At 39.0% G+C, this 21235-nt stretch overlaps 1 protein-coding gene across 2 annotated transcripts; it reads left to right on the plus strand.

Annotated features, from left to right (window-relative positions):
• The first annotated feature begins 55 nt into the window (after window positions 1-55).
• tprn (taperin) lies at window positions 56-21030 on the plus strand. Of its 2 annotated transcripts, XM_085925454.1 has the most exons (5): window positions 56-377; window positions 747-3097; window positions 16848-17049; window positions 17593-17717; window positions 19474-21030. In XM_085925454.1, the coding sequence occupies exons 2-5, from the start codon at window positions 1025-1027 to the stop codon at window positions 19534-19536; spliced, it is 2463 nt and encodes an 820-aa protein (XP_085781580.1). In that variant the 5' UTR covers window positions 56-377; window positions 747-1024; the 3' UTR covers window positions 19537-21030. The 2 variants fall into 2 exon arrangements, with proteins under 2 accessions (XP_085781580.1, XP_085781581.1); XM_085925455.1 differs by having other exon boundaries at window positions 56-3097.
• Window positions 21031-21235: the final 205 nt, after the last annotated feature.

Genomic DNA, 21235 nt, shown 5'->3' on the forward strand with positions numbered 1-21235 from the left:
AACCACAGGGAGGCGCTTTTGCTTTGGTGACGGAAAACATTACTTTTTACGCAAGCCAAATCACTGGTTTCACATTCCCTGAAAAATCTAATCTTCCGCATACGTGCGATAGTTTTGTTTATACACATACGTAAAAGTTAAACCAATAAGCGAGTCGACAAAAGCATTATTAATGACGCCCACAAGCATCAGATGCGCAGTGGCAGTATAGTACGTATCCCATGAGGTTTATCCGAGGCGCAATGATTGCTAGTTGGGATTTGTGACTGGGATTTCCCCTTGAAGATCAATGAGCAATGTGCGCTCTTCGCGTACTTAGTTCTTTTGTCATTGCACTCATTGTGCCACAAAAGGCTTGGTAATGAAAGTTTGATGAGGTACAGTAATCTCTTGTGTGCAGTCATCAGGGTGCTGATTCATACAAACCAATCCCCTTCTCGGGTCGCATGTTGTTTTTTTCCAACCGGATTATCGACAGGTGGAATATTGTATGCGAGTGCAAAAACAGCAAACGCGCAAAGTAAAATACGATTGTTTCTGCAGTTATTCCCTCGTTTTTCTGTCTACTTTTAAACGAAGGTTGTTTTATTTATGCAGATGTAAAGAACGCTTTAAAAAAAAAATCATCAAGAAAAGTCAGGTGATCTTGAAAGCCACACCGTTTGATTGACAGATCCTTTTGGCCCAGTCAACAATAGAAACGGGTGTGGTTTTGCGCCACTGTGACGAAATGGGTGTGTTTGCAGGACCAAGCAGCCAATCAAGAAGCGAAGAGGAACCTGGAAGTGTAGCTTTTACTGCGGCGGAGAGGCGGGGCGGCGTTCGCGGAAAACCGAGCGGAGGGACGGAAGCGGTGAGATTCGAGAAAAGAAAAAGAGAGGGTACAGAGATGTGTGGGATCGCACTGTGAACGACACCGCAGGTACAGTCGAACGCAGGTTACGTAGCTGCACCAGGCCGCGGCAAGACGGCAGTGAAGCCTGCCTCCTCTACACCACCTTCCCCGCGTAATCCCCGCAACGCAATGTCTGGCGGAGGAGAGTTAAGGTACGCCCGCAAGGAGAATGGACAAGAGAGCCCGAGGATGCCGGCCTGGAAGCGAGAGATCTTGGAGAGGAGGAAGGCGAAGAGCGGGGGCTCAGGGGGAGCCGTTACCACGGAGAATGGTGCAGGTGGGAGTCTAAAATGCAGTAACGGGGAACAAACGCTTAACGGTGCCAATAGTGGCGTACCTAACCGAGACGAGTCGCACACCGGACGAAACTATTCCAATACAACGACCAGTCAGCACATCGCCAACAACAAAGAAAAAAGACCGGTGGCTTTGGAAGAAGGGACAACGAGAAGTCAAGTTGACGGACAAGAGAGCTTGGTGCTCCAGGAGAGTCTGGGCCCGCTGGAACAGAACCCCTTCATCAAGCTGGAGAAGGAGCGACGGAGGCGACAGGACAGGGAAAACGCCACTCGTCCGATCCAACACATTTTGGAGCTTTATGGTAATGTTCCTGGAATACGGACAATCCGAGCAGAGAATATTCTCATAATCGAGTCGGATCCCGATTACGCTCCTGACGGCGAAGGAGTAAAAAGTCCCATTTGGCAACAAAACGGTTATAGCTCAATGAATGAGCTGTTGGACAGAAGAGGGAATGCTATAACTGAAATAAGAGCAAAGGAAGTGGTCATTTATGACACTACGTTGAGCAAGAGCGAGGAGAACTTGAGCACCCTCGGTCGACCGAACCACAGAGACCCATCATGTGAGGGTCAAGGGATGGTGAGCCGAATACTGCAGAAATTTGACTCCAACTACGGGAAGCTGCAGAAAAAGTCTCACAGCACAGAGAACCTGTTAGATCTAGATGGAAGTGCCATCAGAAGACAGAGAAGCCGGGCCAAGCCGCAGCTCGATCTGATGCCAAAGCCCAAAACAGATTGGGGCAAAAACTTGAGCAGCAAGCAGTCGTCATCGCCTGTCCTCCTGAGTTCTCCAAAAGCAAAACCACATTCTCCCGTACTTGAGACGGCCGGTTCTCAGCACAAAATTGAATCTTCTAAACCGGCGTCCTCCTTCCGGCAGCGACTTGAAGAGAGCGGCGATCATGGGACAGCGGCCACACCAAGAGATGAACCAGACGAGGTGCTCAAGATGATTTCGGAGGTGATCCTCAATTCTACGGTGCCATCATCAACGCAGAATCGTCACGCCGTCTCATCCAAGGTGTTGCACAAGTCACGTGACTTTGAAATTTGTCCGTCCCCTAAGCCAGACCTCTCCCGAATACCTGATGAAGATACTCAGGCACGGGCCCTGGCAAATCTGCGTATCCAGTCTAAAAACTCTTTCATGGTGATTCCCAAGCGACATCTTGCAGCCACACTTGAAAGTGGCCACACGGCATCACCTAGCCCTGCTATAACGTCTCCTTCTCACAGAGTGGCAGAGCAGCCTGTGTCAGGAGTGTCATCTTCTCACATATCTACACCTGCAGTAATGCTCCAAAAACTGAAGGATGCAAAAAACGACAAGGAAGTGGCGCGGCTGTGTACGCCCCACTCACTTCCGCCTGTTGCCACATCTCCTTCATCGCCTATGCTCTCGCAGAATCTGTCTCCATCTCCTACCACACTTTCTCCACCTGCCTTGACTTCTCCTCCCTCTTCTCCAGTTGTCCCATTATCACCCACTTTGTCTCCACCTGCCCTTTCACAGGACCCTTCACCTCCCCCCACAACTGCTGTAGTAGCTCCTCCTGCAGAACATCTGCCTGTCACAAACATAGATGACATTGATGTGGGATCCCCACTTCGTGGCCCTGCGCACAGCCCCATAGCGCAGAGGAGGAAGGGGAACACTTTTACTGTGGTGCCTAAACGCCGGGCGGAGGCTGAGGTTAAGCCGAGTTCACCTGAACCTCAAGAAGATCCCTCAAGTGACGCCTCACCGGGATCTACGCCCCCTCAGGCCCCATACAGTCAACTGGGCTCTCTGCTTAAGAAACGCTACCCAGCTGTAGACGAGATTGAGGTCATCGGTGGGTACCTTTCCCTTGGAAAGTCCTGTCTTTCCAAGTCGGGCACCCTTGGCAACAAGAAGGTAAGATTTACAAATGTTACGTAAACGAAACAAATGTGGAATATCATTTATCTTATATATATATATATATATATATATATATATATATATATATATATATATAAATCAAATTACAGCAATGCAAACAAATCTGAAAACTTTCACTAAATCATTTCATGAGTCAATATGAATATATGGACCAGTTCTTAAGCAGAAAACTTTTCTAGACATGATATAACTAAATATATAAATTATGACTAATTAATTATATTTAAAAAATGTAAGCCTACAGACCAACCAAAGTAAAGCAGGGGTCCAAAGTGCAGACTGTGCGATTTGACAATTGCATTCTACTGAATTGCAATATTGTTTTAATGTTAAATTAATTGTTGAACACTAATCCTAGCAGTATTAATATGCAGCAGCTGGAAAACTAATAAAGTTGACTATTTTCTATAGAGCAATATTATAACTATTGGAGTTAATGGGACTAGTGCAACAACTAAAATTGAAATAAAAAATTTTCTTCAAAGAAATATGTGAAAATTAAAACGAACTAAATTAACAATTTGTTTGTAAAATGAACAAAAAGTAACTGTACTGAATGTCCTTTGTTTTGATTTTCATATCGTACATAAGATTGTGGGGTTCATTTCAAATGTATTTAATTCGGTATTACTGTACATCCAAAACTAAAGATGAAAGGGAGTTTGAGAATTGTAGTCTATTTTAATTTACAACACTTGGTGACCTTATTTTTAAAATCTTGCACTCATAAATACTCTAAAAAAAAAAAACCATACTAAAATTAATGAAGCGTTTTTGGAAAAAATGCAAACTTTTATAAACCAACAAACTTTCTCTAAAATGAATGACATAAATAAATAAAAGTTAGAACAAAAGGAAAAAAAAAACTATCAAGCATCATTAAAGTTTGATCTGATCCAAGTTCTATAGAACCTGCCAGTCACAGGAAAAACTCTAGTTGCATTTGCTTCCCCCTGGTTGCTCAGGGTTGTGCCGACAATTACAAATTGTCACTTGCCACACTTGAATTGCCCTTTGCAGCAGACTATCAAGAGGTGTGGCCTCACCACTCACGCGTAGCATTTTTTATTATTTTTTTTGGCTCACAGCCCTGCAAAAGCTGGCTGCACAATCTCATTAAAGCACAGTTCTTTTTTTCAAGAAGTGAAGGGTATTCAGCCAAGAAAGAAGCTGTTGTACAGTTAAAGCTATTACATTGATAATGTGTTATAATTAGATGGTAGCAAAGTCTGGTTCTGGTGACGCTTGCTTAAAGTGTTTCCATATTATGTTCAAAAGGCCTTCAATTGATCATGATGAATTGCTCCAGGAGTTTATGATTGTCAGACAAGTGCGGCACTCAATTAACCTGCATGTCAAGGATTATTTTTAGCTTCATTTTGTGGCGCTCGTATTGTTTTTTTTTAGCTTGGTGTTTCGTGGTGTATAAGAAAGAGGTAACCATGGCAATATCGGTTTAGTTTATAAGTTGATGACCCACTCAGTCTCGCTGCACACTATATAGTATAGTTACATCACTTTACCAATGAATTTGTCTGCAAATAGATCAAGGCGGGTGTTTCAGCCTCTCACAATGGTGACCTGTTTTAGGGTTTTCTTGACCTGGCATGCTGTAATCCTCTGCTTTCCAACGCCAACCTCTTTTAAGCAGAGAAATAGAGTAAACGCAGCCCACCTACTCGTTTTTGTATTTTTTTTTCTATCAAATGGAGAGCGTGTGCTTGAATCCATTATAATCATCTTTTCTGCCAACCTCGTTCATTTTAAACTAGCTAATGATCTGATATTTTCCAGGATGCCTCCTCGAAGCATGCTTTCCTATCACTGTGTGTTCGTTTGATGACACAATTAAGCAATGTATTTCTAGAAAATTTAAGCAATATAAAAAAAAAAAATACATATATGTAAAATATATATAGATATAAAAATACAAAAAGAGGCTGAGGAACAACCCAGTAACTTGAGGGATGGGTCCAGGCTCACACCTCCATCAACTCATATCTGTGTATGTTTGTATCATGGTAGCATAACGCTTGCGTTGCAGAGTTAGTATGTTTTTAAATTATGATTGTATCAACAAGTTTGATCTATGAAAAACAGCAGATATTACTAGGGCTGTCACGATAAAATGTATGAATTTGTTGATGAGAGGCTGACATTAGACGATTTGAACCATTCTAAGGTAAAAATGAGCTCTAAGCGATTACTTGATGATTAGAATAGTTGTCGATTAATTTGATAATTGATTACTTGTTGACTAATTGGTTAATTTTGACAGCTTCTTATATTACTGACTCCTTCAGGGCCTTTGTAAAGATCTGTCCTCTACTGAGGGCACTTTGACTACATTATCATGATGAATATAATACTTTGTGCTTGAACAGTTCTTGGGTGCAAATGTGAACTTTACAGTGGAAGATATTAGTTCAAGATTGTCAAAGCAATATTTCAACACACCTTATGTAACAGCATTGTCTTATGAAGATATACTGAATTCTCTCATTCATTGCTCCTTTTCTTTCTGTTGGCTCTTTTCACCTCTCGGTCAATTTTTCTCCCATCCTTTTCTTTCTGGCAGGCGGACTGCACGAGCAATTAGAAAAGCATCAAGGCCCCCCTTTGACCAGTATAATTTGTGTGGAATTTTTGTTCTGTGTTCAAGCAGTCGCCGAACATTGCCCAGCTTTGGGCTGGGTTGTGTTTTTCCCTGCAAAATCAACCTTTTCTTTTTTTTTTTATTATAAGGCTTAAAAAGAATGTTCCGCACTTTATGGCTTTACTAAAGTAGAACATAAGTTCTATCTTTACATTTTCCAGAAAATATATTATTCCACATCAAGTCCTGCTGTATACTCTCATTTTAACCAAATGGAGCGGTCTGCATAGAATGCTGGCCCACCTCGCAATGTCCTGCTTTTTTATCCACATCTCCTCCACTCATCTTTTTATTGGAAAGTGGAAGATATGTAGGTCAAGTGCAGCTTCCTTGAACAACGATATGCTTGCATTTGAATAAAATCAGTTTGAGCTTTCTAGTGAAATTTATAGCCCAGGATTGAGTCACTTTCCATCTGCGTATTATTGATTGGATAAGGGCTTTTTTTTGTACTTTACCACAGTCCTCCCCCATTCGAAAATGATGTCAAGATACATCTGGTAGCAATACGTAGACTGGGTGGAGTGGTTTCGTTTTAATGTTTTGCTTTTGTAGACTGGTCATTGTGGGAATGAGGCATTCATCTTTGCCCAGACAATGTAATGAGAAAGAGGATTGCAATGATGTTGCACAATGCGTAGTAACCCTTCCATTTGTGGTTATTGAATATTTGTGTTGAGAATTATATCTACTCTTTCAATTTTGATTTGATTTGATCTTGAGGTAAATGCTCTGATAACGATTTAGTAAGAAGTACAAATTTACAAAAAATTCAGAGTAAATTTGGACAATTTTGCAATATTTAACCTAGTTATGTCAACATATATGGTATGTTATGTCACATTTTCTTTTTCAACAATAGAGCACCTGAGCATAAAAATGTTTCCATAACCTTTGTTGTTTATGAAGTAAAAAAGTAAAAAAATAATCTAATAAGAACAATCTTAAATATTATTCCCAGTACTCCTGTTGTAATTGGAAAGCAGTGACACAGTTCAAAAGGGGCGTGTCCATCTTCCTTTGTGCATATCTGCAATCTATAGCTTCTCCTTAAATTGCTGGTTTTACACAACATTCTATGGTCAAAGGTCCTTGCATTTGCACACGACCAGAAACTTGTTATCTTCTGTTATTGACTGTGTTAAATTCTGCAGGCAAATTTACAGGGAAATACAAAATTACCAAAAATGTCAGATTTAAAAGTAGAAGGCGCTCGCTTCCATACAATGCCAATCACGTCCAAAGTGCTCCTCACAGGTCCAGCGGTGATTCAATGGCTATGTTTACATCGACACATTCATTCAGATTAAAAGCCTGATCGGAATGAAAATGCATCATGTACACACCCCAGGTGGAATATTCTGATCGGATCAAGGCCATTCCGATCAACAGTGCATCCGATCAGAATTTTAATCCCAACTCTAATCAGGTTAAAGGCATTATGTTAGTGTAAACGCAGACAATATTTTCACCCACCCCTATTTTCCCCCCGAGCTGCATTTTTTAGATTATGGTTAGGAAACACAATATAGGTAGAGGTCCCCACAGAATTTACTATCATTATGAGCGGTTGGCTGTACATTTCAACCTGGTACATAGATCGTACATATCACATAAAGCAACATAGTGCAAATGTAATAAAACAACTGTATCACCTCGTGCAAACTCGCCTAATTAGCTTACCGGTAACTTGGAAGGGCTAGTACCGTATTTTCCGGACTATAAGACGCACCGGACTATAAGGCGCACCTTCAGTGAATGGCCCATTTTAAAACTGTGTCCCTATATAAGGCGCATCAGACTATAAGGCGCACCCTTAATACATCATGTCAGATTTTTAATCCAAATCAAATTAATCTCCATTTTATCTTTTTTATTTCAACTTCAGATGCAACAAATTACTTTATAATCACTAAATAATGATCCATAGTCTTTTTGATTCATGATTCATCGTCTTCAGCGGGCCAATTATGATTGATTTATTGACACAATGCTTCGGGTCAGTTTAAATTTAGGAATGTGGTCCATATATATGGCGCACCGGACTATAAGGCGCACTGACGGCTTTTGAGAAAATTTTAGGTTTTTAGGTGCGCCTTATAGTCCGGAAATTACGGTATGTTGATCCATGATGGTGATGTTACATTAAAACAAGAGGTACTAAAATATATGATGATAATATACAAACCTTTACAGATGTGTAGTACACATTAAAAAGAAGTCATTCCTAAAAAGGGCGGTGTTCATCTTCTTCTGAAGGAATACTGTACCAGTGAGTCACTCCTCTTATTGACGAGTACGTTGCTGCTGTTGTGGTATCGCTCAACTTCCTTTGTTTGTCGAAACCATTGTGTGTGTGTCTATGAATATGTGTTATTTTAGTTGATCTTAAATGCCATGTTCTACATCAGGTTCAAAATAGAAATGAGATTAATTGTTTTAAGTCCCCTGTAACACAGGAAGGCTCACAAAAAGGGCACGGTGATGCCTTTACGTCATGCGCGAGTGCTATAGGTGTGAAAGTCCATTGTGTTTAATTATTTACAACTCGGCAGACATTCCCCATTTCTCCTCCCGTACACTTCCTGAAACACTCCATCCCTTCTATTTACAAAAATAAAATATATCAGTTCATATATGGGCTAACTTATGAAGCGAGATGAAGAGTAGTTCAAATAAAAATTAAAATGGTGGGAGTGGCAGTGCCCCCTTAAAGTATTGGAACGGCAAACTGCTGCAGGCAAAGATTGATTGCCAATAGTTGTGGGAAACATGTTTTGCCTCTTTTCTAATGTTGGCCTTGATACCAACTGTCTTTGTATTAATTGTGTTTTTGTATTTGCCATATTCAAGTGCCATATCATCATAATGCTGACAAAATAGTTAACTAAAACAAGATTTTGTCTCAATTTGAATAGAATCGCTATTTCCCATCATAAATTTCCAGTTTTGTTGATTGTAGATATTCAACATAATGAATTTAAACATTACATAGTTGAGGTATTTAACAAATATGTCAACGCATTCACTGATGTAATTGTTGACCCTGATTGGCAACACCATCCCCCCTCAAGTACATGAACACACACACATCTTAGGAGACCTCCAACTTGACAAGACCCTCCACATAAATGGGATAGAATATGTTTGCAGCTATGTAGGAAGGAAAGAGCTGTGGTTACAGCATAAATACGTATCATACACGAGAGATTTTTTTTAAAGGCCCTCAAATCTTACTTCCTTTCACCCTACCCCAGGCTATTGCAACTCTAAGTTGCACTGTTTGTGCGAAACCACCGAGTTTTTGTAGCATGGGTTTGCTGGTGACGAGACTAGAAATGTTGTTACAAACATGTAAACTATACATCATCAATCAAATGAAGAAAAAACAAGGTGAAAGTCTTTTAAATTATTACTTTGTATAAGTATTAAGTACAAACATAATACAATCTACTGCACAAAATGGAAAGTAGTCATTTGGATGACAAATACCTACTGGCTAGTAGAAGCTCCACGGCAAGTGCTTTGTATTATTGTAGTCGGTGCAAACCATTTATATAAATTCTCTCGTCACTTTTTGGCTGCGCACACGCCCACTCGTGAAAATATAGTAGACTATAAATATATACAGACTATAGTTCTTTGCAATATTCTCAAGAAGTCATACTTGGGTTTGTTTTCCTACACAGTCCTCGGGTACGTGCACAACCCTGTAATGTTGGTATGATGTTAGTGAATTCAACTAGTGAAGCCCCTTTGTCATAGTAAACATGTTTAATTTTGTGTTGTGTGTGTCTGTGTGTGTGTGCGTGTGTGTCCTATGCATGTGCTGTTTCATGTGCTCAAGTAAGAAAATAAATAGACTAAAAGCAGAAACTGAGCAAATGGTGGTAGGTGCAGACTGAAAACTTTTTTTTTGTTACCTCTTATTGAACTTGCGTATGCTGTATTTGAACGTCAAATCTTGTGAAAAACGGATTCAGCAGCAGTGTTTGCCACCCTCCCTTTGCCCTTTATGATAAAAAAAAAAAAATAATAATGTTTCTGATTTGTATTTGGTCTGTCACAGTGTGCAGACTGCCTAAATGTTTTCATTTATAGTTCCGAGTGTTTCATAAATCAGATTTCTTGTGAAGTGTTGATATTCTTAAACATTGCTTTCATGATGATTGACGCTATTCCTCTGTTTATTTTCACCCTAAGGCTCTGCTTCCTCCACTCTCCCATTTCCCTCTTGTCATATAACCATGGCGCCTGTCGCCATGACAACTCAGGCTGTGGCCATTCTATCCAGTCATTAGCTTTCCCGGGTATAGGCGCACACTTTCTCTGTCTGACTCACACCGATCGCTACGTCAGTGTTGACGTCGCAATAAAAAAAATTTAAAAAAAAGCTGTCGTGAGTGGTAATGATGACGGAAAACTGAAATGTCATGAAGATGCTTGAACTAGGGCTCTTACTGTTGCATATTTTCAATGCACGTATGTGTACATTAATACATTTGTTTGAAGATGCAATACACAACCACTCATCCACATCTCATCATCTGATCCACTCACACTCATCTACATCTCCAAAGAGAATACGACAAGAGCATCAACTCACACTATCTTGAGACTTGACAGTGTAAACACAGATGCTTACTGGCTCTACTGAGTGCCATATCTGCAAACATCAGACACCTACACGGCTGAGTGAGCTTCCTTCCACACACTAAAATCAGTGTTGTAATGCTCGATAGTGGATCGGTTTAAGAAACAGCATATCTGATCCAACCTCATATTTACTGAGAAATGTGCCAACGCCTCGAGCGCATGTAGAGTTCTGAATAGCAAGAGATGATTTTGCTTAAAAGGAGGCCATCTAACTAATATATCAGGAAGCTTCATTCTCAAACAATATGGTGACCTGTGCTCTCAACACAGAACATACATACTCGATTTTTTTTTTTTTTTTGGGTGGCGAGGGGTTGCGATGCCAGTAAACGTAAAACGCGGTGACTGCATTGCATGGAGCAATACATTTTATACATGAAGTTATTGGACATTAATCCTTATCAAATATGTGTTTGTGTTGCCAGTAGTTGAATGTGTGTCATATGTAACGTGCACATTTATATTGTTGTCGTAACTTTAGATTGTGTGTAAAATAGTAACATCCAGGTCAATTCTTCTTTTCTGCCTGCAATGTGTTGAGCATTGCTGGTTGATGTTACAATTCATAGTAACATGTTGCATTATTTACTAAATTATGTAAACTAAACGGAAACAAATTGTAGAGTAGATTTTCTAGATATGTTGTAATAAAGTATGCCACCATGATTAAAAGTTTGCAATTGCTATAAATGGTTTGAGAACAAGTTAGCCAAAATAATTGTAATATTTTTTTCATAATTGCCCACTATTCCTGTTATGCACATGGTGCGACATTATCTGGCAGATTTCTGCAGCCATAATCTTACTATTAGGACTAGGTTGTTACGCAAGTATTGCAATACTTATTTGGTATGAACACATGCTTACTTTAGCGTTATTAACCTCAGGCACTCATGCAGCTTCATTTAAACTCTTCACCTGCTGTACATGCTTTGCTAGTCTAATATTATCTAGCTGGCAGGAGCTTAGCTCTAATCACATCACTAATCATGGGCCCTTCTCCTCTAAGCCGCCATACACCTTAACGTGCCCATAGTTGCAAAACATTTCAGTTTCAATGTACTGCATATGCCAGAGGTAAACATAATCATGCATACTTTTCCATGTGTGCCTTCAGTAGCCAATGAAGACACATTCCCACCCCTCTCGTCAACTTGACCTATGTTTTTAACACGCTGCACTGCTAGTCAGACAAAAATCATATAAATACAATACAATAACCTGTTGTCAACCAGAGCTACTTTAGGTTGTGACTCTGCAGTTCAATCCGATTAGCAAAGAACCTGTGTGCGTGTGTGTGCGTGTGTGTGCGTGTGTGTTTATTAGGAAGAACCTTTTGCTAGTTTAGGACGTGCAACATTACTTGGCATGAAAAAATGAAGTCCCTGCACAGCTGTCATGTTGCCAATTCCAGAACTCATGAAAGCATTAGTTTGATTTGTATGGCTCTTTGTAGGCAGCACTGGTTAGCACATCCACCTCAAAATTTGAAGGGTGCGGGTTCAATTCCACCTCCGGCTCTCTCTGTGTGGAGTTTGCATGTTCTCCCCGTGTGGGTTTTCTCCAAGCAGTCCGGTTTCCTCCCGTATGCCTTAATACACAGGTGTCAAACTCAAGGCCCGGGGGCCAGATAGGGCCCGCCGCATTTTATGTGGCTCGCGAAGACAAATTGTGCATCAAATTCGTGTGTCATTACTAGAATTTCAAATTGTCTTTGCTTTGAATATCTTTTTCTTTTTTAATATTTGACCAGTTTTTACTCATCTGATTTGAAAACAAGTTACTTGTCAGTTTGTTTGGTAGCTTTTACTGTATATAATATGAGGTGCTCATATATTTATTTGGGTTGACAGTCATAATGGCCTTCCGAAAGAACCTATGACTACAATGCGGCCCGCGAAAAAAAATGAGCTTGACACCCCTGCCTTAATACATTCATCGTAGGCTGATTGAGCCCCTAGGTGTGAGTGCGAGTGTGTATGGTTGTTCATTTCTGTGTGCCCTGCGATTGGCTGGCATCCGGTTCATAGTGTCCCCCGATGACTGCTAGGATAGGCTCCAGCATGCCCGCCATCCCTGTGGGGAAAAGCGGTAAAGAAAATGGATGGATGGATAACTCTGGTATTTTCCTTACTAAGATAGTAAAATTCAATGCTAATAACAGAAATAAGACCCATAACATTTGGCAAAACTCAAAGATGACTTTCTAGAGTGCTTGGACTCATTAAGATGGGAGGGAAACGGAAGGCTCTTGATTGACGCAGGGTTTACCCTGGACTGGTTTGTAGTCTGTCGCAAGTTGGCAATGACATCTTTTAAGAAGTTCCCAAATAGTGGATGCTGAGTGGTGAAAAAGGTTTTGCGCTCTAAGTACCTCTGATTCTCACCATAAAAATTTGCGAGACAACTGCAAAGTAAAATTTGAAAGAATGAAATTGGAAGTAATAGTGGAACGGTTGGCTGTTCAATAAAATTTTGCGACAGTTTTTTGCATGTGCAAACCTTTTGCAAATTAGACCCCTATTGACATGAGTTTCAAAAATCAACTGAAAATATACCTAATAAATCAAGACAAAGGTTTAGGGCAGTGCTGTGATTTTACTGATTTAAATGCAAGTCAGCTTTCATCACTTAATGTCAAGACAGACCCATCATGTAAAAAAAAAAAAAAAATGTTGTGGGGCCGGGAGACTAAACATATGACGCAAGATTGCATCTGGAACTCCCCTGCCTTGTGCAAATTTAAAGGCTTTTTTTTTTTTTTTTTTATAAATGTTTTTGTGAAATTAAACTTGCAAATTGGATTCATGTTTCTTTGATATATTCTACTATTTTACACATCCTGTAAATCTACTACCGTAGTGCACATTTTTAAAATGGCGATTGTTCTTTTTTATGTTTATTAACTAAGCTGAATTTTGTGTTGGTCTTAAACTCTTCACAAGCAAAGACATAAAACTGCCACACTCGCTTCCTCTTCCATTCATGCTCATCCTGAGGCATCCAGTCTTTGATGAATAGGAAAACAAAAGCGACACAATGAAAGAGTTGTTAGTCTGCCCATATTCCAGATCACTGACTGAGCACACTATGCTAAATGAGGAATCCTTCAGCGTTGGGCCCCCACTTATATCCCACAGAACAGAAAGACTCACTTTTCCCTCCAGAAGGCAGATTTTGTCACCTAATCCCAACAACCATTAGCAATATTACATTTCTCCGGTGTAGTCTTATAGGTTAAATGCAATGTGAGAATTTTTAGATAAAAGGCAATGTAAAAGACAAAGTGGTCCCAGAAGAGAGCTTGACCTATTCATAGACTAGCTCTTTGCTTAAGAATTCCTCTGAGACTGTGTGCTATGATGCTAGAAAACAAGTCACTGTCAGAATCAAGGAACCAACTATTTAATGGCTCAGTATGGTAAAATGTAGCACTTTTATTAGCATTGATTTCACGTGTCTTTTTCAATCAACATTATTTTAGGAAAACAGCAAAAATAAAAGAGTAATACAAGATGTTTGCCATTGGATGTCTAGGGCTGACGCTACTGACGCTACACTTCAATATGAATGTGCTTGTTCTACCTTAAAACAATCATTTGAAATATTACTACTGATTCAAAACGATTTTACGCTGTCACCTGTAGAACAAATTAGCTGTGAGGGTTGCAAATAAATAAATTAAACGCAATACCATAGATTAATTTTAGAGCCAAAACTCAATCTCTTTCATACTTCATATAGAAGTTCTTTATAAGAAAATGACTTGATGGGGTTTGTAAGCTTAGTATACAAAAAAAAAAATTAAATAAGGAGCTGTGGTTCTTTTATTAGAGGTAATTTTGGAATGATGCAAGTATAATTTTATGATTCACTTTTCATTTTTGAAGCACTTGTTTGTAAATCTAATTTTAAAGGCTGTCAATGTGTTGTTTGTTTTTTACGTGCATTTATAAACTCGTCCTAATGCTATTTGCTCTACACAAACCAATAATATTTATTTATCAATGGCGGCTGAGGCACCTACTCTTTGAATATGTATAGTCCTGATTGATTGGTTTACCGGCCCGGTCTATGTATTTTACGTCCTCTGATTGGTTCATCGGGTCTACATATTACGTTACGTCTACATCGCCCTGTGGCAACTTAACATTTACAGATTTTGGAAGACAGTCCACACAAAAGGCGCACCTTCGGTTTTTGAGAACATTAACAGCTTTTAATGCTTTATGGTGCGAAAAATACAGTAAGTACTTCTTTTTCATTTGTGATTGACTATTAGTTATCACTGTTACTAATTATTTTGTGGTCCACATCATTGCATCATTCAGCAAATTGGTAGATGGTAATGGTCTCCGGCAGGCCCCACCTATCTGACATTGTTGAAGTTTTTACCAAATTTGGAGGACTGTACTTCCCAAATCAAACGCTACGAACATTTTAGCTGAGGTGCTAACTAGGAAATGGTGACAAGGATGAAGGACCTTTGTTGGCTCGTGGCCTTGTGATGGAGATTAGAGCAGATTGAGGTCTTGGTTGCAGCAACGCGAAGTCAGCTGACTCCTTTAGTCAGTACAGACAACTCAACAGAAAAGCCGTTGATCGTATAGGTCAGTGTTTCCCAACCACACTTGTGTGCCGTGAAAGATGTTCAGCTGTGTCGTGGGAAATTGTCCAGTATTAATTACGGAGCACATCGTAAACAGAATCGCCAAAACCACTGGTGTTTTCCATATGAAAACTGGCTTAAAAAGGGGGCATTTAATTATAATAAAGTGCAAGTTTTACATACATTTAGTATAGGAATTCATTCACAAATAAAGCTTTAATACAGAGTGTAAATATGGATAACAGTATATTCCACTGTTAATTAGGGTGGGCACACATTTGTTGAATTCAATTTCCCCACAGATGTAAAGGTGGCTGAGTCACATTCACAGTAGCTCATAGGTTACTTCCTGATACCTTGCCTGCAGTGATTAGATTAGGTTAAACTTTGTTGTCATTGTCCATAATACAGGCATATAGCCAGAGATTGTAACAGTTTTGTTTTTTTCCATGGCTCGAATTAAGGTGGTGCCATTATACACATATATATATATATATATATATATATATATATATATATATATATATATATATATATATATATATATATATATATATATATATATATATATATATATATATATATATATATATATATATATGTTTGGTTTTTTTCCCCAATATAGCCAGTGGTCTGAACAAAGTGCACATTGGTTACCCGATTTGAAAAGCAGCGTCAAATAAGAACACCTGACGTGTTATGGCTGTGAGCAAAGGGCTGTGCCGTGCGATAAGACTGTCTAATCACAGCATTGTAAGGAAGTACTAAACTGTTGTTCTTGTTCGCGGTAATGAAAGCAAGAGATTAAATGCTTGTCGCCAATACAATCAAATATGGGCTTTAAATGAGAAGACATCAGACTTTTTATTTATTTATTTATTTATTTTTTAGTCCTGATTTACCAGCCAGAAGACCCAGCAAGTGGTCAGTCAACAGCTGCGGGAGGTTTGGTTAAGTCCACCAATGGGACCTACCACGTTTTTCAGACCAATACCAGTATGAGTACTCAGTCACTCAATGTAGTCTCAAATAGGCATACTAAGGACTGATACAACTTGTAGTTATGAGACAGGAACTTTCCACCCAAAACAATGACATATAGTGTTCAAGAAAGACCTATTTAATGCTAATATAGCAATGGTCTTTAAAATTGCATGAAATCAATGCCAATTTTCTATACCTTTAATTTCTCATTTCTTGATCCTGAAAACGGCTATGAGAGGGTGGACGATACTGGTATTGGCAATACCTTATAATAAAGCTGGTATCGGTATCAATACCAGTATCTGGCACAGCCCTAATGTTTATGATTGCTAGGCAAACACTATTCCATTTTCGCCAATTAGAGTAAGAATTGAGCAGCATGGTGGGTTTAGATCTCATCCCAGGCCCCCATGTGGAAGGTTTGCATGATCTCCCAGTGTTTTCAAATTTGTTCTCCCATGCCTGGATAATTTAAATGACATAAATTTGATTGTAGGTGTCAATTTACAGAATATCCGAATATTGTTTGCAGTTATTTTATCGTTGTGCTTATGAACCATTTATTTGAACTTGAACATTTATTTGAAATAAACAGTATTGTGCATTCTTTACTGCTTGCTTCACTTTAATTTCTCGGCTCCAGTGTTGCATTTTTGGCCTGTGCTACAAGCCTCAAACAAAAAACCGAAACCAGAACCCCCTACCTTCCACCTGTCTGCTTGTCACATTTGTTGTGTAGCATAGTTACGATCATAATTGTTTTCTTGCAAAAGTTAAACAATGAATTTAATGTTATTTTTAAATTGTGTCTCATTTAGCTGAAGATATCCTTCAATGAGTCAAGTCTCCACAGTACGTATGAGTACCCGTCAGAAAGCAGCACGTGGGACAGCGGCGAGGAGGCAGACGAGGACAAACGTGAAACAAAGGTCACCGAAGAACTGCCCAGCATGGTGGGACGCATCCACATCCCTCGTCCCAGTTTCACAAGCTCCCCCACACAGACTAACAGCAGCAATGGTGAGCTATTGTTTAATTGATGTCGCAGTGGGCAAGTTTAACGCCTATTAGAGATGATGTAAGTGTGAGAATAGTGACCCATAGTGGACTCCTTCTGCACTACATTTTCAACAACAACCAAAAAAAAAAAAGTTGTGGGGCTTGAATGATCAAAATTAGATGCAAGCATTCTTATTATTAATAAGAAATGATTGTGTATTTTCTCGGTACAAAAAAATAAATAGTCACCCACTCTTATAATACCCATCCCTCCAGTTTTTCTAAACCGCATGTCCTCCTGAGGGTGGCGGGTGCACAGGAGCCCATTTGACCTGACTTTGGCGGTGTAATCTCTGAACCAGTCTCCAGCAAATCACAGGGCACACGTGAATTCAATCTTGTTCAATCGGCCTCCCATGACTGTTTTTTGAACGTTGGAAGAAAACGCAGTTCACGGATGAAACCCACGCAGTCATGGGGGCAACATGCATAATATAGACAAACAAAATTTTGTTTGCAAGTTAAGTATTATCAACAATACTATGTCTATGTTTTTATGTGTAGACCTTGCAAACTACGTTCCCAAGCACTCGATAGACTTCAGCACCTGGCAAGAATACAAGCAAGAAGACAATGTTAATAAGGAGGAGGCCTCTTCACACCAAACACAGACAACAGAGGATGTCATGGTGAGAGTTCAGCATCTTTTTTTTTATTTTTTGTCAGCCCATTATGTGTGTTCTGTAGTTTGACTTTTGATACCCCCAAGGAGCAATGAGGTCAAATTAAAGAGCATATACAAATGTTATTGGGAAGGTAAGAAATTACTCAAAAATTAGGTTAGTTCAACCAGGTGCAGGTTTTGAAGACTTTTTTTTTGTCAGTACAATTTATATCGGAAGGTTCATGTCTAAAATGCAAAGCATTTTCAAGTTATTTTCAACTGATCTCAATACAGTTTAACGGATATTATGTCAAAGTCTGCTTTATTGTCAATTTCTTCACATGCCAAGACACACAAAGAGATCGAAATTTAGTTGCCTACTACCCCACGGTAAGACATGTATTATATTATATTATATTATATTATATTATATTATATTGGTCCACGGACAAACAAAACATTCAAGTAAACAACACTAAAAGATAAAACAAGAAGGCACATACAACAAATAAATAAGAGCAATGAATAAATATGTCTGGAAGTAGCGGTATTTGGAAAACATTTGTATTTATTTATTCATTCATTTATTCCTTTATTGCCTTTGTCCGCCACATCAATGGGCTGTGTAGAGTAAAACTTTGACCCCCAAACTGAATTTGTTCCGTGATCGAGTTTGTAGGTCAATAGGTTAGTCTGTAGTGGAAGTGATTTTTTTTTTTTCCTATTAGAATGAATTTAAAATTAGTGTTTAAGTGCTTCACCTTCAAAGACGTGATCATTTGCTATAAGAGTAGGCGCTTGAGAGCCCGGAGGTGGGGAAGAATCCATTTACGTAAGCTTAATTTCTATTTTTGCCACACCCTCTTCTGACTAGCCTCGCTGCTTTTTGCAATGGCCTTCTTAGAAGACATGATTGACTACAAAAAACCGGATGAACTCGTCAATATGCTAACACACCGAGACAAACACGGAATGTGGCTGAGCTAAGCGTAGAGACAAAAAGGAAATGCGGTAAATGAGACCTGACAGTCTTGAGTCTTTGGTTTGTATCTGGAAAAGTTCGTAAGTTGAAGGGACATTCATAAGTGGAGGTTTCATTGTATACGTTCAGGTTAAATTTACACATTTTTTTTACTCTATTTCAGAATTATTTTATGTGCTGTAACTCTTCATTTGTACGACCACAAAATCCTTTGGATTTAGGAACATAGAGCAATTATCAGATTCCGGAACCATACTGCAACTGAATTTTGTAATTTGAATGAATGAATTTGAGTGAATTTCGCTCTTGCGTTGCTATCACTAACTTATGCTTTTGTAGTATTAAGGCATAACTACTGTAGATATTTGTAAGAAAAATACTTGAATGTTAAACTTACAAATGTTTTATCTGGAGTAGAGGTGCAACAATGAATGGACAAATCATCAAGAATAAAATATTTCAGATTTTCACAGTCCTTCATAAAAGCTGATTCTTTTTGTGTTAAATTAAAAGAAGACATTTAACTTCGGACAACGATGATCGACATTTTTGCCTATTTTATGACATTTACGGAACAAACCTGTAACTGAATCACAATGTGAATTCAGTTTTTGCCCTTTCCATTTGAAAATATGACAGTGATGCTAATCAAAAGATAATTTTAAATCCAATTATTCGGTTAGGACTTATAACTATTGTTAGCTGCAACACTAATCTGTATAAAAAGCTACTTGTTGTGAAATTTGTCTTGTGCAAGTGAATACGTTTGTTGTTATATAATTTTTTTGGGGGTCCTCAGCTAACACCAGCAGACAGTTCGTCCCTGTCAGACTACAGCAGCGAGCCAGCTCTCTACTTCTGATCAACTTGGTCTAATCAGCACAAAAGTAGCACCTGATCCACTGGACCAATGGGATCGACACCGAACGCCAGCGAGGACTGCCATACCTGGACCTGAACCACTCCTAACTTTGCCTGGCTTAAGCACGTTCCCTGAGGCCTTCAGGGAACAGAAGCCAGGGTACCATCGCCGCTCGCCACAAAATCATCCAAGTCGGACACTCCGTCGTATTCGTTTTGGTCGACAAACCTAAAAAGCAGCTGGACTGTTTTTTTCCAAAAAGATCCTGGACAGTTGATCTGTCAAAACATCCCAACTAAACTAAACTAGTTTATCAGCATCTAGATAGATGTCTCTTTCTTCAATCCGTCCCATGATTTTCTTTTATCCTACAATAGTTTACACTTGCATCTGGGCGATACGGGCTTTTAGTCCAAACTTCCAATAAGAGCAAAAAGCTGCCAATGCCTATGTGGAAGTGACGCCACAGTGACAGTGTTACACAGCTCCGTAAATTTAAGTTTGCGTTTTCTCGCTTGGAGTAAAACGATGCAAAATAACAATCTGAAAGGTGCCACATAATTTTTGGTTTTGTACGTGCATGATTTGTTTCAGTTGAACCAACGGCTTAGGTTGTTCCGCTTACTGTAAAGCTTCCTATTGCTTTTTTTTTTTTTTGTATTTTATGGCAAACCGTATTGAAGCTGCTGGATGGTTGGTAGAATACCAGACAAACTTTAACACAGTTCTTCACAATGAGGAGGCCAAGTATGAACTACATCAACACGTACCCTGGAGGAAGTTTTTCTTTATTTGTAGCAACTCTCATTTTTTGATAAATGCTTGGAAAAAGTGCCCTTTTGCCAAAAAATGTCTGTATTGCTGGTGTATGACGTAAAGTATATCACCCGTCCGAATGTCTCTGCATCCTCCTTCTAAGCTTCTTGTGTATTTATTGCTTCTCAATGTTAAAGTTTGCATGTCTTGGACCTGCTTATGCATCATTTTATATCATGTTTTCCGTGTAAATGTAGAGGGCGAGTTCACTAATCAGCCCACATCAGACATCATCTACTTTCACATTCCTTTCGGGAGAAAGCTGGTCCACTAAAAATAAACAAAGGTGATGTTTTGGTCACGTGAAGTTTTAATTAAGACATGTTTGGGTTTTTTACTGACAGGAATGCACCGCGTTTCCATTTTTTTTTTTTTTTTAACTCATAATGCCAAGTGATTAAAGTGTTGCTGTAATTGCTTCCATCTTTCTTTCCATGCAACCTTGGCCAGTATTGTTGTACAGATTTATTGTGACACCAGATTATTATGATTAACTTTTATTTTCTGCTCGTCATCACCCTATGACCTTTTTCAATGATGTTGAGAGACTCTGTGGTAGTCCAATGACTTGTAATTGCCGGTATACAGTCTTGGATGCAAGATTTTTTTTTTTTTTTTTGCACTGTCGTGCTTTTCGCTTTATTTTGCACCTCATGTGAAGGAATAGCCAGTGACAGACTACATGCACTTAAAATGAGGGGTTTTCTTTTCTCTGTTTATTCAACACTCAATTGTATTATTATTATTATGTCCCACACAGTAGCTTGACTAAACAAAATATACCAAATTTTATAGACTGGAATGCAGAAGGTCATGCTTTTTTTACATTCCAGTTTACACGGCTGAATGTATTTTTATCTTCTATTTTGAGTGAACGGACTTC

Source organism: Syngnathus leptorhynchus, chromosome 12, assembly GCF_054491065.1.
Source record: "Syngnathus leptorhynchus isolate UIUO chromosome 12, UIUO_Slep, whole genome shotgun sequence".
NCBI classification, from domain to species: domain Eukaryota; kingdom Metazoa; phylum Chordata; class Actinopteri; order Syngnathiformes; family Syngnathidae; genus Syngnathus; species Syngnathus leptorhynchus.